This window comes from Melanotaenia boesemani, chromosome 15 (genome assembly GCF_017639745.1).
Source record: "Melanotaenia boesemani isolate fMelBoe1 chromosome 15, fMelBoe1.pri, whole genome shotgun sequence".
NCBI classification, from domain to species: domain Eukaryota; kingdom Metazoa; phylum Chordata; class Actinopteri; order Atheriniformes; family Melanotaeniidae; genus Melanotaenia; species Melanotaenia boesemani.
Genome location: NC_055696.1, coordinates 6959285 through 6975000, shown reverse-complemented (window position 1 = coordinate 6975000; position 15716 = coordinate 6959285). Strand labels below are relative to the sequence as shown.

The 15716-nt window shown below is 39.1% G+C and overlaps 2 protein-coding genes across 5 annotated transcripts in view; one reads left to right on the top strand and one right to left on the bottom strand.

Annotated features, from left to right (window-relative positions):
* The window catches only part of LOC121654343, a 2555-nt gene extending 2539 nt beyond the window's left edge, over nucleotides 1-16 (top strand). Inside the window, exon 5 of the mRNA XM_042008436.1 lies at nucleotides 1-16. This exon is cut by the window's left edge and continues 371 nt beyond it. The gene's annotated coding sequence lies outside the window, so the exon portion shown is untranslated.
* Nucleotides 17-107: 91 nt separating this feature from the next.
* myo1ca (myosin Ic, paralog a) lies at nucleotides 108-14309 on the bottom strand. Of its 4 annotated transcripts, XM_042008432.1 has the most exons (34): nucleotides 14046-14309; nucleotides 13805-13881; nucleotides 13474-13703; nucleotides 10678-10836; nucleotides 10466-10581; nucleotides 9158-9356; nucleotides 8924-9004; nucleotides 8592-8771; nucleotides 8349-8447; nucleotides 7958-8071; nucleotides 7810-7881; nucleotides 7581-7700; nucleotides 7374-7456; nucleotides 7124-7229; nucleotides 6941-7021; nucleotides 6765-6856; nucleotides 6593-6687; nucleotides 6454-6500; nucleotides 6237-6317; nucleotides 5968-6073; nucleotides 5428-5545; nucleotides 5220-5333; nucleotides 4096-4172; nucleotides 3647-3715; nucleotides 3308-3392; nucleotides 3056-3215; nucleotides 2871-2954; nucleotides 2672-2765; nucleotides 2533-2588; nucleotides 2316-2451; nucleotides 983-1053; nucleotides 807-904; nucleotides 616-715; nucleotides 108-501 (listed from the first exon to the last, which is right to left on the bottom strand). In XM_042008432.1, exons 3-34 carry the CDS (start codon nucleotides 13489-13491, stop codon nucleotides 475-477), a joined length of 3138 nt encoding a protein of 1045 aa, XP_041864366.1. In that variant the 5' UTR covers nucleotides 13492-13703; nucleotides 13805-13881; nucleotides 14046-14309; the 3' UTR covers nucleotides 108-474. The 4 variants fall into 4 exon arrangements, with proteins under 4 accessions (XP_041864366.1, XP_041864368.1, XP_041864367.1 ...); XM_042008434.1 differs by lacking the exon at nucleotides 13805-13881; XM_042008433.1 differs by lacking the exon at nucleotides 14046-14309 and having other exon boundaries at nucleotides 13874-14028.
* Nucleotides 14310-15716: the final 1407 nt, after the last annotated feature.

Below are 15716 nucleotides of genomic sequence, written 5' to 3'. Positions count from 1 at the left end.
CAGCTCAGAGCAGCTTGAACATCCTGTTTTTTTCCACCACAACCTCAATCTTTTGGGCTTTCCAAATATATATTTGCTATTTATTTAACATATTTATTAACATGCTATTTATTTTTAAGTGTTTTATTTGTGATCTCTAGCAATAGAGAGATAGTGTTTTACAGACATTTTGTATGTGATGGATAAATACAGTTGTGTATGATTTACAATAAAATGATGAAGCATTTGGAGATGTGATGAGTTCATGTTATGACTTTCTAATCTTTGAGCAAAAATCCTTAGTTATCAATAGTTACTGCAAAACATTTGAATATAAATCATTATGAAATCTTACTTTTGCTGAGTGTGTTTTTGCATTCTGTGGTGTCATCCTATCAGCTGCAAGCTAACAAACAAACAGCAGAAAACTTCTGAATGGCAGTGCTCCATGCAGCTAAAGGATCATTGTTTATCTGGTAGCTTTTTTCTGTTTCTTCATGTGGCGTTGATCCGAGGGGCAGTCTGAAGAGTGAAATCAATATGAACACAGTCAGATGGACAAAATGTTTTCGATATGTAAACATCCCTCCCCGCCCCGCAGGCTCCCCACACAATTCACAACAGTCGCTGACTCACCACTAGCAGATGTCCTCGTTTGCCTTTGGCCACCTTCAGCTCTGGACCCCTGATGAAATCAATTATTCCTTCCTTGCCTCGAGCCACAGCAAACCGAATGCTGCATTGGGAACACAATAAGGACAGGATAAGATGATGAGTTGAGCTGGCAAACTCCACCACTACAAAGCACCAGGCAGATAGAGCCTCACCTGCCCGGGCTGATATTGACATAGCTGGTTTTGCTGGCCATCATGGCTAATTTAGTCACCAGCTCGATCACATGGCTGCACTGCAGCACAGCATCAGCCTGAGGGAGACATAGCTGGATTTAGAGTTGCACTCTTTTGCACTTGTAAACAACAATGACAGTTGTGTCCTGCTGTACCTTCTGTTTGTTATCCTCACAGGGCATGTGCAGAACACACATCCCATCACTGAGAGCGCTCACAGAGATGCCTGGTTTAAAAGAAAAGCCTGGATGGAGCTTATTTAACCACAGAACACATTTACAGCAAAGTAGTTGAGAATGTTTTGCCTCTCAGTTAATTACTGTTTCCATGGCTATAACACTGTAATATTCACTTACTGTGTTTTGATAGTCTTTTTTTATGTTTTCTTTGTCAAATGACACAACTTGGTACACATTCAACATTTGGTTGCCATGGATATTTCAGGTGACATGGAAAGAGCTCGCTGATTCATGGTGTTATAACAGACTATGGTCAAGGTAAATAAACTCAAACTATAACAGAAATGAAGATGAAAACCCAGCCTGAATGGTGTGAACTTTTAAAACTATCACCTATTTTCTTTTTAGTGTCTGTGAGAATCAATTTTTATTAATTTTTTTTTTACTTTTTAAAGTGGTCTTGAGGACTAGTTCTCCAGCTTTCTGGAGGTTTTTCTTTTTACATTAGCTTTTTCTTTTTTGTTTGTTAAGCCATTTAAATCTAACCTATGAATCATTCAAGCACAAAAAGGCATCCAGCTGTAGGGTTGAACCAGTGCTGTGTACACAGAAATTAGCACGTAACTTATTCTAAAATAGTATCTTCAGGCACTTACAGTACAAGACACATAATTTGTTCTCTTTTTAAAGTTTTATCTATTTTTTTAAAATGCCAAAGGTAACACAGTTTGACAAGCACAAAATCGTATTTTTGCTCCAACAAGAAAAAAGAACAATTAGTAGAAAACTGCATATCCTTTCATGATATGCTGCATGTCATTATAACATTAAATAAACTACTGGAGAACAAAAGGAAAGGTGGCAGAAGCAGATGAACAGTATCTGAACATGATGTCCTTAAGAAAGAGGGAAAAGCCTAGCAAAGACCTAACACGGGACCTGAGAGGCACACCTGGTCCTTCTGTTGATCCTTCCACTGTTGGCCAAATTACCATCAGAAATGCTATGTATGGTGTATCAAGAAGCCATTGTTAAGGAAGGTAAACATCAAGCAAAGGCTAAGGTATGCCAAATAATACAAGAACTGGACTGAAAATCAGCAGCAACAACTCTTAATGGACTGATGAATCCTCTCAAGAGTCTGGACCTTAACATTTTTGCAGCAGTGTGGATGATCTTGACAGAAAACAGAACAGATTAACATCCAAAGAAGTGGCAGTGTATAAACAAAAAAAATGGGTCAGTTTAAGACTTTTGTAAAGTGCTACATGATACATTTCTGAAAGTGACCCCCAGATCAGGTTTTTACCTCTCAGAGCAGCATAGTCAATCCTCTGTTTGATCTTGGTCCTGTCCACCAACACAGCAAAGGTGTTTGTGAGGAGCAGCTGGCGGGGGCGAGGCTTGAAACCCCTCCTGTCATACTTAGTCACTAAGACACCATACTGAGAAGAACAAGGAGACCATTTACTGCCAGACATTTATTTTCACCATCATTGTGTCTAAACAATCCCAACTTATCCCACCTGCACTTTGTCGTTGCCAAGAGTCTGGAGGACTTTGAGACTGATTTGCTCACGTTCTGTATTAGGAAATTAAAAATGTCTGTAAATGTTAGTGGTGTTAAAAAGGCATCAAGTTAACCTGTGAATGTAAAATATGTACCAAGCCTGGAGTCCAAAAACAGCCTCCCAACACTCTGAGGGTAGCTGTCTTTCTGATCTTTGAAGATCTCACTGGCTACGACCTTCTGCATCATCTAAAATAAAGACAAAAATAAAGAAAAATGAAGGCTGGGTTATTAAATCTACCATATTTGTTGCTGAAAAGCAAGAATGACCATGCCCTCTGCTGTTATTGTTACCTGCTTCTTCCATTCAGGCTGGACCCTCCGGCAGTACTTGATGACCATGTTCCGCATGTGCAGCCTCTGCAGGTGATCAGAGGCCTGTAGCGAGTGTAAAATTTCCACTAGTTAGCCTTATGAATACTACTTTACTTGTGTGCAATGTTTTCCATCAGGAGAAAGATCCTGAACCTTATTTGTACCTCAACAAGAGAGGGAGGAGGAGTCGGCCAGCTTTTGTCCAAAACACTCTTTGGCAGGTTTTTGCTCAGATTTTTGAGGAAGGAGTAACGAACATGATCCAGGAAATACTCATTGTCAGAGCAGTATTCCTCATGACGGTAGATGAAGCCTTTTATGAATCTAAATGAGAGAAAGACAGAAACAAGACAGAAAGTAACCAATAATGGACAATGCAGTGGAGAAACAAACATGACAAAGCATCAGTCAATAACCTGCGAATCAGCTCAGCCGCCTGGCGACGCTTTTTAGCTCTCCGCCGTGCTTTCATCCCTCGCCATGCCGACTGGATCACTATCACTGCACATATACATGTTTGCATTTATCAACACCAATGCAACTTTTACACTCGCTCAGTCAAAAAGAACACCCAAAGTTTGTTAAGGGAAGTGTACAGAAATATAACATGAATTAGTCCTTAAAGAAATGCTGAAGAACTGATATATTCCACCAAAACCCACAAAACAAAGCAATTTTTATACACATGTACATGTAACTCATAGTCAATATTTAAAGTCACTTTGGTACTATTGTGTATGACAGAGGTAGGACACCTGCATGTCTGATGCGTTGATACTTAGATCTCTCTCTGTAGCCTCTCCATGATGTCTGGAGGATCACAGCTGGACCACAACAAAGAAGAGAGGGTAAACATGAACTTAAGTTTTTTCATCCAGGTATTCAATAAATCCTGATGTGTTAGTCGCTGTCACAAGAACTTACTGACAATTCAGCTTAGTGTCCATCACACTGGTTGGCTATGTTTCTGATTATAAGGGTCATGTGGTGTGTTTGTACCTAAATGAACTATGACTATATATATATGTTTGTCATAATAGCGTGAGAGGGGGATTACAGCAATGAGAAGATGTTTTACTACAAGTTATAAAAGAACAATCATCACTTCTCTAACACCCTAAAAATACCTCACAAAGGTCATATTTACCTGGTTAATGTCTTACATGTTATTTTATGTTTATAATTCTGATCACTGGTAACATACCTATCTCTGGCTTTTTTGCCTCTAGTGCGTCCTCAGTGGTGAAGAGAGTTTTCGGGAAACGGATGAAGATCTTTGATCTACAGAAAAAAGACAAGAATATGTGATCAACAAAAGCTGATTTTGTTTTATGGGAAAGAATGCACCACCTAGAGGCATGTTTACTATTTTCAATCTCTCTGGGTAACTGAGGAGAGCAGTTTCCATTCCTGTTTGACAGAGTTCAGCTGCTCAGCAATTTGGGGCCTCTTCCTCTTGCATATTCCATTCAGTTTTCTCAGTAGGAGACAGGTCTAGACTATAGGCAAGTAAGTTTAGCACCTAATGAAGTCATACTCTTGTAAAGTATGCAGAATGTGGTCTAGGTTTGTCTTGTTGCCATAAGTGAGGCCTTCTCTGAAAGGTGTTGTCTAGATGGCAGCTTATGATGATTTAAAGTCTACAGGTTAACCATGCCAGGTGCACTAGTGCACTACGTGAAAGTTCTGTAGTGGAAATCACTACATGAGCACATGAACAACTTTAAAATGTTGTCAGTGAACATAATGTATCTGAATTCACAAATCCAGGTCTGAACTCTATGAGAGTAAGAAATATCCCAACATTCTGAAACCTGAAGTAGAGAGACCTCGTCTTCCATCGTCCTTTGTTTATATAAAATGAGCTTGAGTCTGAGGAAAGTGGGAACATCTCTTGCTCTTGTTTACATAATGTTTTTATCTGCATTTGTTTATGTACAGCAGTTTAAAAGTCTTCCTGTGCTCATGCTGTGATTTTAATTACAGAATCAGTTTGTAATGCAGTGCTGCCTATCGGGATAAAGAGGACAACTATTAAAATTTTGGCCTTGTCCCCTCCAAAGATATTTTCAGATTCTTTTAATCTTTTGATATCAGTATGTAGATAATTATCTTCAACTTTATTTAGAGAAATGTTGTTTTTATTACTACTTGCTCTCAAAATCTGTCTCATAGTGATGGGCTCCTCTCCATTTTTTCTCCTGACAGAGTCTCCCTGGGAATGAAATCCTATTACCAATCTGGTACCATTTTCATTTAAATATAGATTTTTTAGTCATTTGTAGTGTAGCGGACCCCAAATCCATAACTTCATTGGTCTCCATTTACCTGCCCAGTTTGTACTCTTCTGCTTTATAGCCGAGGTGGTTGACCAGTGTAGAAACTCCATCTATGAGTCTTCCGTGCCAGTTGGGCCATGTCTCAGGACACAGGGGCTTATACCTAAAGGCATTTATACAGTATATCATTATAAGGACAAAGGTTAAAAAAATGAACAGCAGCTTTAAGTAGTCAGGAAGGAGGTCAGTCCAATCACCTCTGCAAGAAGGCTTCAAAGCGACGGCGATAGGCAAAGCCAGCTCTCCTGACCCTCAAGTTCTCCATTAGACCCAAGTACTTCACCTGGTGTCTGACCAGAACTTCATCGAAGCGTCCTGCAGACCGAGTTTTTCATTTCATGGAACACATACCAAATGACAGTATCGACAACATTGCTTTGGGATAAATGACGCTATTTTTTATCTTAAATTAAAACAAACCCAGGCATGTACAACCGCTGAGAATTACTAGCATCAGCTCTGGCACTTGAGAAGGAATCAGTCACAGATTAATGAAAAAGAAATTTCTATGGAAAAAAGAAAATAGTGCTCAGAATGTAGAAACCATGTTGCATTATTGATAGGATTCAGATTATAATTTACCACATAAGCTGGTAAAATAGGGATAACCTCTTTTTATCTTGTTTGTTTCTTGCATCTTGATGTAAGAGCTGATTATAATTCCTTCTTTCATCTGAGACTAATTATCTCCGAAGCTGCTTTAGTATCTGAATTCATACAACAAGATGTAAGAGTACCTGGTTGCTTGGCATCATTAGGTTTGATACAGCGCACATAGGATGGCTCTTTAGACATGAGGATCTCCTTTAGCTTCATCAGACTGTTTTTAAACTGAGTTGCAGCCTAAAGAACAAAAACAAAAAAAAACATGAAAGTTTGGGAAATAGAATGTATCAAATTACTGATGGAGGAAAAAAAATGATGACGAGTGTCTTCATCATCAACATTAGTAAACAACAGAAACAGCCTAACACTGAAAGGGAGGCCGAGAGAGAATTATTCACACCATCTCTGGACGTTTCTGGCCAGTCACTTCCTCTCTGCGGAAGCAGTGACTTAGGATCTGGTTGTCTGACTGGCACATGACCTGAACAGAAACCAAACCACAAAACCACATGTCAATACATCATGTCCACTTCTTCCTTTTCTTCAAGCGACGGTGGGACACACAGCAGTTTTAAAGGTTGTGCTGAGGGCCTATCATGTTCTATTATTATCCTCACCTCCTTCAGATTCCTGTTCAACGAATCATTGTTCTTGTCAAGGAAACCTGAGTGAGATAGTTTGAAGAATCAGCGGATTTTGAGTCATCGTCTAATAAATTTCAGTTTGGTTGTTTGAGTCTCACAAATTATATCTTACCATTGACATTATAGTTGACCTCTCCAGCATAATGCAGCAGCCTAAACTCCTCCCTGCTCATTACCCTGCGGGTTTTTCCATTTGCCAGCTTGTGCCTGAGGGAAACACACATATACAGATGTACTCACATATGTTGACTTAAAGTAATGCACTGAAATAATGTGTTGCTTACGTGATGAAATGGGGATGGCCGCCCACTGTGTCCTCCAACTTCTCCAAAAATGAGGCATCGCAAGTCTCTCCAGGTCTCAGACATTCCTCATCCTGAAACACAATCACAGTATTCAACATAGCACACAGTAACAGAGGAACAGGCAGCATAGAGAGCCAAGTAGATGTCATACACACCAGAATGGAAATGATGCCTTTATACTTCTCTTCTATCAGGTCACAAATGATCTTGTTATCAAAGTATTGTACTGTCTCCCACTGCATTTTAGGACAAACATGTTAACATGGATATATGCTGTAGATATAAGCAAATACATCAAACTTATTCGTTTTGACTACCGAACTAATAAACAAACTCACAGCAATTCCTTCTGTCTCGTACTCCTCCTGCTCAGATCGGAGGGTGAGCTCAATAAACAGCTGCTGGAGCTTTTCGTTGCAGTAGTTGATGCAAAATTGCTCAAAGCTGGAGGGAAATCAGGTCAAATACACGTTGAAGCAATGTTTAAACTATTAAAGACATAATAACAGAGAGATAAATTGCTACACAGACTGCACTAAGGATCAGTTATAGATTTTAATGAAAGGGTTGAATGAATATAAGTCGTACCTATTGTGCTGTAGGACCTCAAAACCATAGATATCTAGAAGCCCTATGACTGAGGAATCTTTGCTGCTGTGGTAGATTTCATCCTGCATATACAAAGTACACATCAGTGGTAACTGCAGCAGCCTCACAGAATAATTATATATATTTATAATAACATTAAAAATAATTATAAGTTCCTCTGAGCTGCTCTGAAATCTGTCACATCACCTTCAGAGCCAGTGACTGGTTGATCTTCTCCACCAGCCAGGTGAAGGTTCGACCATACACAGCCTTGGCTAAAGCATCACGAGCGGATACCGCCTGCTCAAAATTTAGTGGGCTGACCATCTGCAATGCACAAAGACAAATACAAAAAAAAAATAAATAAAATAAATAAATTAAAGATCATGAGGCAAAAAGGTGAGAATCTAAAGAAAACAGGCAAATGGACAACCACCTCTTCTCCTTTGGCTGTCAGTTTCTTGTGAGTGAGTGCCTCCTTGAGGGCTGAGCCATCAACACACAGCAGCTGCAAAACAACAACACATCTGCTCTCAGCGATGCTGTTTTTCTGCATATTTGAGCATCATTGGGACTGCTCTGACCTTCGCAAGATTTGATAGCTGAGTCTCAGTGGTGATATAAGTTTCTCCTTCCTCCCCTTCCCCAAAGAGAGTGTTACCCAGATGGAGAATGCCAGCAATGATATTCAGCAAATTCTGAGGTCAGACAGAAAAAAACAGCTGAAAACAACTTTGCAGATGTTTTGCTTTCATGTGATTTTACGATGGCAAGAAATGGGATATTTAATTTGTGTATAAAAATGTAAAAAATAGACGTATCAATGGCTGTAAATATGTTCTTCAGTATAATCTGCAATGTCAGATCATTGCTCGGTTTGGATTCAGTGCCTCAACAGTGCTTATTCATTGTTTGCTCCACTTAAAATATGATAAATCAGAAAACTAAAACAAGATAACAAGACTTCTTACTGACCTGCACTTCCTCTGTGGTGAAGCCAATCACAGGCAAGGCCTTCATCACAACTTTCCAATTATTCTTGTCACTTATGGAGCTGACTCTGGGACAGTTTCCCTAAAGGTAAATAATAATAATAATAATAAATGATATCACAGCTGATAAGACAATCCCACTAACTTCCTATTTAAAACAACTAATGGATCAATGTGCCACACACACACAAACACACACACACACACACACACACACACACAGTACCTTGACCAGATAGCGATAATTCTGAGGGTTTCTTTCAAGGTCCAGTGTTTTAAGCAGTTCATCATCCCCTCCATCCAAAAGCTGATAGAAGATGTGAAAATTTCTTTCACCATGGTTCTGGTGCACAACACGGGATTTCTCCAGCAGGTAGTTGAGGATGTGACCTCCCACTGGTGCTCCCTTGGAAAAGAAACAAAAAATGTTGGGGGCTGTCATTAGATGCTGGTTATTTCACTGGTTTAAATGTTAAAGATATCTATAGCATAACTTTGTTAAGGAAAATTATAAGTGCTTCTGCTTTCAAAAGACTGAAAAATCCAAGAAACATTTACCCTGAAGTCAAACTGGACATCCATGTACTTTCCAAAGCGACTGGAGTTATCATTCCTCAGTGTTTTGGCATTACCAAATGCCTGTACAAGGAAAATTACCCCCCAAACAATCAGTGGAATTACATGAAGTTAAAAGGAAGACTTATTTAATAATAAAATAAAGATCAAGAGATCAATAAGATAGGATAATTTCTTGTTAATGTTGGCTGTTCAGTTCATAAAGCTAAAGATTACCTCCAGAACAGGGTTTGACTGCAGGAGGCGGTCACCAAGGGCAGCCATGTGATCATTAGTGGGGCAGGTGACAGCATAGTAGAGGAGGATCTTTTTGGAGGCCTCTGTTTTGCCTGCTCCACTCTCACCCGAAATGAGAATACACTGGTCCTTCCTCTCTGTCCGCATTGCTCGATAAGTGTTGTCTGATAAGGCATAGCTGGAAGAAAATACAAAAACAGAAACAAACACACAAAACAAGCTTCACTGAAATGCTGTGCAGACACACAAAAACATCATACAATACAGCACATTTCACTTGAACTGTGTGTAATAAAACCTCTCTAATTTAGTTCTGCTTCACTTTAGTGGAGCTGGTCTTTGCAGATAATGCACACATATCATACTATGATTTTGTAGAGGTTTTGAGCTATAACTGCATCATTCCAAAGATATCTTAACGATCATCAGTCATTGCTCTTTTTTTGGCAACCCTGAAACTTTTTTTTTATTGCACTTGTGTGCCATCTTCATTTATTCATCACCATATAGCATATATACTGATATCTAAACAACTTAAAAAATCTCACAAGTGTTCCCTTTACTTTGACTCCAAAAATAGTCAGCCTTTGACCTTGTGGTTGCAGAGATACAGATTTAATTATGAGTATGTAATTTTGGTTAGTTTTGGTCCATTTAAAATTTATATTTTTATTTATTTTTTATAAGGTGCCAAGTTAGGATTGAGGCTGCATAATATGGTGTTAAAGGAAATTTGCAGAAGTCACAAGTCTTGTCCCCAGCTACCTGGTCAACACAGAATCACTTTCAAAATCCTCTGAACAGCACATAAAGCACATAAAGGCTCAGTCAGTCCTTCAGTACATCTCTGACTTGCTCACTGTCAAGCCTGTCAGGTCATAAGATGAGGGTTTTGTGGTTGAAGCCAGATTTAAATCCATGTCTGTGCGTAGAGCTTTTTGTCTAATTTTCTGGAAGAAAAAGTTGCATGCTGACCTGAAGTCTGGAGTGACTGAGTCTACATTTTAAAGTCATGTACAATTTGATAAATATATACATATAATTTAATTATAGTGACTTTTTCATCTACAGTAAATAATTTTGAATGGTTAAGAAAAATCCTTAGACATCCTTCTACTTATTAAAGATAGATTGAGGAGAAGTGAAAAACTGTTCTGTGTTTCTACATATTGGTGGTATGATCTAATGGACAGACAAGATTAGCAATCTGAATAAGTGTTTTGTTTTCGGATGTTCCACAAACCAAACCATGACTGAAATATTTCTGGGGAGCATGGAGTGACTCACATGTGAGGTGATATTTCGTAGAAGCTGACTCCTCTGTAACGTTCCATCTGCTGCTTGGAGTAAATCTCCAGCTCTTTGTAAGGGTTCACCGACACCAACACTGAGCCAATATACGTCTGTGGCATTAGGGGGAAAAACATCATGTTGAAAAGCTGTTTGCCCACAGAAACTACAATGTTTTTGAGAGTATAAAAATACATCTATCTAATTACATAGATTAGATTTTCTCTAAAGCGTCTCCGCAGGTTTTCTATGAAGGCTGCTTCACTGTTGTAGTTTTCCAGCAAGACAAAGTCCTGCACCCCAACCCTGTCCCGGGCAGTCAGGGCACTCTCCATCACCAGACGCACTCGTCCGTCAACGTCCACTTCCTATGTAGAGAGTGAAGATAGAAACAGTATCAGTGAAAATAAAGGTTGCAATTTAAGTTCAGCAGTTCTGAGCTGCTGCACATTTTAATGGAAGGAAAAAATAATTTTCTCATTACGGATGTATTAACCAGCTTTTGACCAGCAGGGGGAGCAAAAGGTCCCTTCTTGTTTGATGTATACTACATTTACTCAGTGATAAACAAGCATCTGGAGCTCTGAATTAGAATTACTGGCACATTAAATTTTTACTAAGTATAATCAGTTCCTGGAAAGACAACATCAGGAAAACATTCAGAATATCAGGGCAGATGACTCAGGACTAACAGACTCTAAAAACATAAAGTAAGAACAGGCCCACAGCACTTTGCCAACATTACACAATGAAGACATTTAAGGAATCCAAATGATAAACAGAGAAAAGACTGCTCTATTTTGCAAGGGTAAAATAGTGTATTATAATGTATGTATAGTACACACACTTCTGCATCATCAGACCGGGTTTTGACCTGGACCACTGTCAAAATGTGTGTACATGTCAACTATGTTACGATGACAAGCATCAAAGTGCAGATAGGGCAAAATTTACCCAGCAGAATCATGAAATTCTGAGATGTGCCCTTTAGCAAGACAGTATACACACACACACACACACACATCCACATGCATGCTTGCACACATAAAAGTGTTTGCAGTCAATACTTACTGGTGAAAATGATCCAGACAAACAATGTGGTGTGCAATCAATCCACTACACTCCAAACAAACTAAGAGCACTCTGTTCAGTATCAAAGGCTCAGTCATGAGAGAAGCTCTTCTGTTTCGCATTCACAAAAAATAAGCAGAAAGTGGAACAAAGGGGCTAGACTTCCACAGGACTTCTGTTTTTCTTGAATGCAAAAGCCTCTCAAGGGTCTCATTTGCCTGGTTAATGCTGCTAAAAGGTCATTATCTCTGAACACTGGATGCAGGAAAATCCGTAATAAAAAAAAGAGGAAAACATGAGGACAACAGTGGAAGAGAGCCAAGAGCAAAGGAAAGTCAGTGGACACTTCCACTGCAGCCCCTCCTCTCTGCGTCACCTCAAGAGTATTGTTCTCCCACTTGCAGGTGGGCTTCCCACAGATAGTAACTACAGTTAGTCTGATTTTCCAAAGGATGCATGTAAGGAATGCTGAGGTCAAAAAAAGGGCAGGTGTTCACGGGATTTCTTTTTTCTTTCTTTTTCTTTTCTTTTTCTTTTTTTCTTTTTTCTTTTTTTTTTTTGCATACCTTAGCTGGGATTCCAGCCATGATTCTCAAACTGGTGCTAGTGTAGGTGTGCAGCTAACCATGACATTTCTGAAGATATAGGATGATTTTTTTAATATCTTATAAGACATTGATGCTCAAGCAGCAGATATTTTATACAGTTTAATAGCTTGAATTGCACAAATATATTTACACTTGCTTTACAGGATGCAACTTAATATATATAGTGTCTTTTAGCTCTAAGTGTTTGTCTAAAGTAAACTATTATGAGACTTTGGTGTGTTCTGTTTACACATATCTCTTCCATGGTGGATGATTTTGGCTAGCACGACCGGGCTCTAAGCTGCTCTGGCCTGCAATGTTCATTCCATCTTCCGTAGAGCTTTAATCCTTTTTAAATCAATCTGTGATTTACAGTAGCTGCTGTGCTGACAGTACCTGTGCAATTTGCACAAAGTATAACAATTTTATGCAGCAAATAATATTGGAGCAACAATCTCTTCTTTCTCTTATGACTCAAAAGTACAGTAAGCAATGCTTTTGACACTCTCTCCTACTAGTCACAAGTTTGACTTTGTACTTAAATTCTAGGAATTGCATCACTGTAAACTGTGGACCAAAACAACTTTTAGCAAAGTCTCAGCCGATAAAAAAAAAGTTTGTTTGCAAGCATAAGTATGGCAAATCTTATAAGAAGTGAAATTTATTTTTAGAAAGCCTTTGCAGTGGAGAAGCCTGAAAAGCTACACACCTGGGATGGAGATTTAAACAGAAAACAATGTAATCCCCACAGCTTTGCTGACAGTGAACTGACCTAAGGCCTGCTTGTTAGAGCAGAGAGAGTCTGATCAGACAGACAGAGCTTGAGTGCTTAATGTAGGATTTGACTCTGAGTAGCAGAGAGCTTTGCTGAAATCTGAGGGTTTGTAGGTGCAGCTGTAGTGATAGCCAGCGAGGAGGTTAACAGTGGGACTTGGCTTGAGGCTCAGTGACTAAGCTCTGTCGGGCTGACTACATACAGATTGTCTTCCTTATAAGGCATGTCCCACCACTGTATCCCAGAGAGAGCTGGTCTGCAACCACAGCTGACTCTGTAACACTCATGTGCTAGTAATAGATTTGGTGGAAAAACACCAAATTCATCTTCTTTGGATAGTTTTGATTACATCTTACACACAAATCAAAATATAAACTGACTCATCAACAGCGAAGAAAAATATCCATGTGACTCATTGTTTAGTTATGCTTTCCCCTCTATGGTGTCTCCCAGAGTGATTAGATCTCAAGCTTTATTGTAAGAGTACAAAGAATGCAGAAATGCATTAAATCAATTTAATGAGCAGCTCTGTGTATGAAAAGAAAACAAAGAGCACCATGGTAAGATCTTACCCTGGCTTGATATTTCATCCTGTCCTGTTACTGTTGGGAGAATGCTGAAGTGGTGGTTCCCTCTCAAATTGGTGCTCCTCCTCCTCCTCTGTCAAACACACTTCGCAGCTTCACCGTCTCATCCAGATTTGCCCACGGGCGACACAGCACGGCAACTTGTCCTGTTTCCCCTCAGTTACTGTCTCTCTGTTTGATCTCTTTCTCCTTGCCTTTCCCTTCGTCCAACTACCCTGTGAGGACAAAGCACACGCACTTAGGCGAAAAACTTGCAGCTCCTCTTGTTTACACCTTCAATCCATCTTACTCATGACAGGTCACAGTAAATGACCACCCCTGTTTGAGTCCTTCTTCTACCCCTTTAAACTATTCTGCAAGAACCAAGGGCAGGAACTCCACTTACACGTCACACTGAAAAAAAAAGTCAGGGGAAAGTATGCTGTGGGATAATGAAAAGATAAAAAAGAGCTGAAGAAACAGCGAGCTGAGAGAGTCTGGAAAATGTTGCTAAGATCTCTAAACTATAAACATATACTTACTGGGCAGCTAGTTAAAAAAAATGAAGCAGTACTCACATGACAAGATCTCACTAGATTCTTTCTTTCAGTCCTTCCCTCCCTGTTTAGCTCACTCCCTCCCTTATGCTCCCACAAGCTGAGACAAATTCGCATGGGATGTGAGTTATGGAAGAGTTTTGCCAGCCAAACGGCCTGTCTCCTTGTGGCTGTCCTCCACTGCTGATGAAATAACTTACACCATTGTAGAAATATCACTCTACAGATGTGACATAAGCTGGAGGTTTTTTGTTCCACATCTGTTTGGTTTTCATAGCAACGATCATAAATGTTTAACACGTCGGTTTAGCGCATGTGCTGTGTGTGTGGATCACCAGATTCCTCTCTTATTATGTTCCTTCCCATTCTGGCATGGATAAAAGTGCTATTAAGGCCACATCCCTTCTCTAAGAGAACAGCACCCTCCTCTGGTTTCTCTCTCCTCATCTTTCCCCTCACTTTGTCTTTCCTCACTCTGTCCTTGCCTCACTTGTTTTTCCCCTTCCAGCATAGTCAGATATCGAACACAGGAATCTGAATAATGCTACCCATATGGGAAAGGTTTTCTTTCTTTCTTTCTTTTTTCTTTTTCTCTTTCTCCAGTTGCACTCTCCCTTCTGCTCATGCATATGAAGTCTGCAGTGTAAACAAATAGGGAAAAACAAAAGTTGACTACAGCAGAATGGTATATTATCACGTCACTCTATCAAATATTGATAGTTCAGCTGAGAATTATTGTGACTTATTGTGACTAAGACATTGTGCAGCAAGTAGATTAGACTTCAGGATGGTGTTTAATCCCTTAAGTATTTTCAGAAAAAGTGCCTAAAAAGACAAAATCCAAAGTAAATTACCCATAAGGTTGATGGGCATATTTTCAGTTGTTAGGGACATCATGGGACTTCAAAGAATGCATTCATAGTTTTAAAAATGTCTGTTACTGTATCACAGTAAACCACATCATGCTAAGAATGATTCCATGCACAAAGATGTCATTGATCACCTTCAGCAACTAAATATTTCTAAACATGAATGTTTGTACTACAGTACAAATTTTTTGTGAACATTGGGATCAAATTGTGAGCAAAGGTTTAAAATAAACACCATAGTCCTGTTTAATCATTATTATTTTCTTTATAGTGGCTGATTAAGATTATAGAAGTCTGTGTAAAATATATCTGTAGATTTATTTCAATCATTATAAAGGTTGATCAGGCTTAAAGGAATAAAATGCTCGTGAAGTAGCGTAGAAATTGATTAATTCTTAAATACTGAGCCTATTGTTGGGGTCAGTATGAGTGACTAATCTTTTATGTGTTATTTAGGTGATCAGTGGTTTTGGCTTATACGCTGGTTTCTTTAAAAATGTGTGTCTTGTCTTTACACTGTTGCAAGTTGATGATACAACTTGTTTTCTTGCTCTAACCAGTATCCAATTGCTCTTAAATGCCCCTTTACTGTTTCTGGAATACCCAAAAGAGTCAGTGTGGAGTTTTGTTGCAGGTATCTTATGTTGTATATACACCAGGTGGAATCCTAGCAGTGTTTTGTATAAATATCTGAGACAGAATGAGTATAGATGCAGCGGAAACCACAAGAGAACACCTCTCTATTTGTGCTTTCTCAGATCTGGAGATATAATAGTACCACATAAACCTTATTGCCAACAAAGTCAAATTAATACTCCAGTCA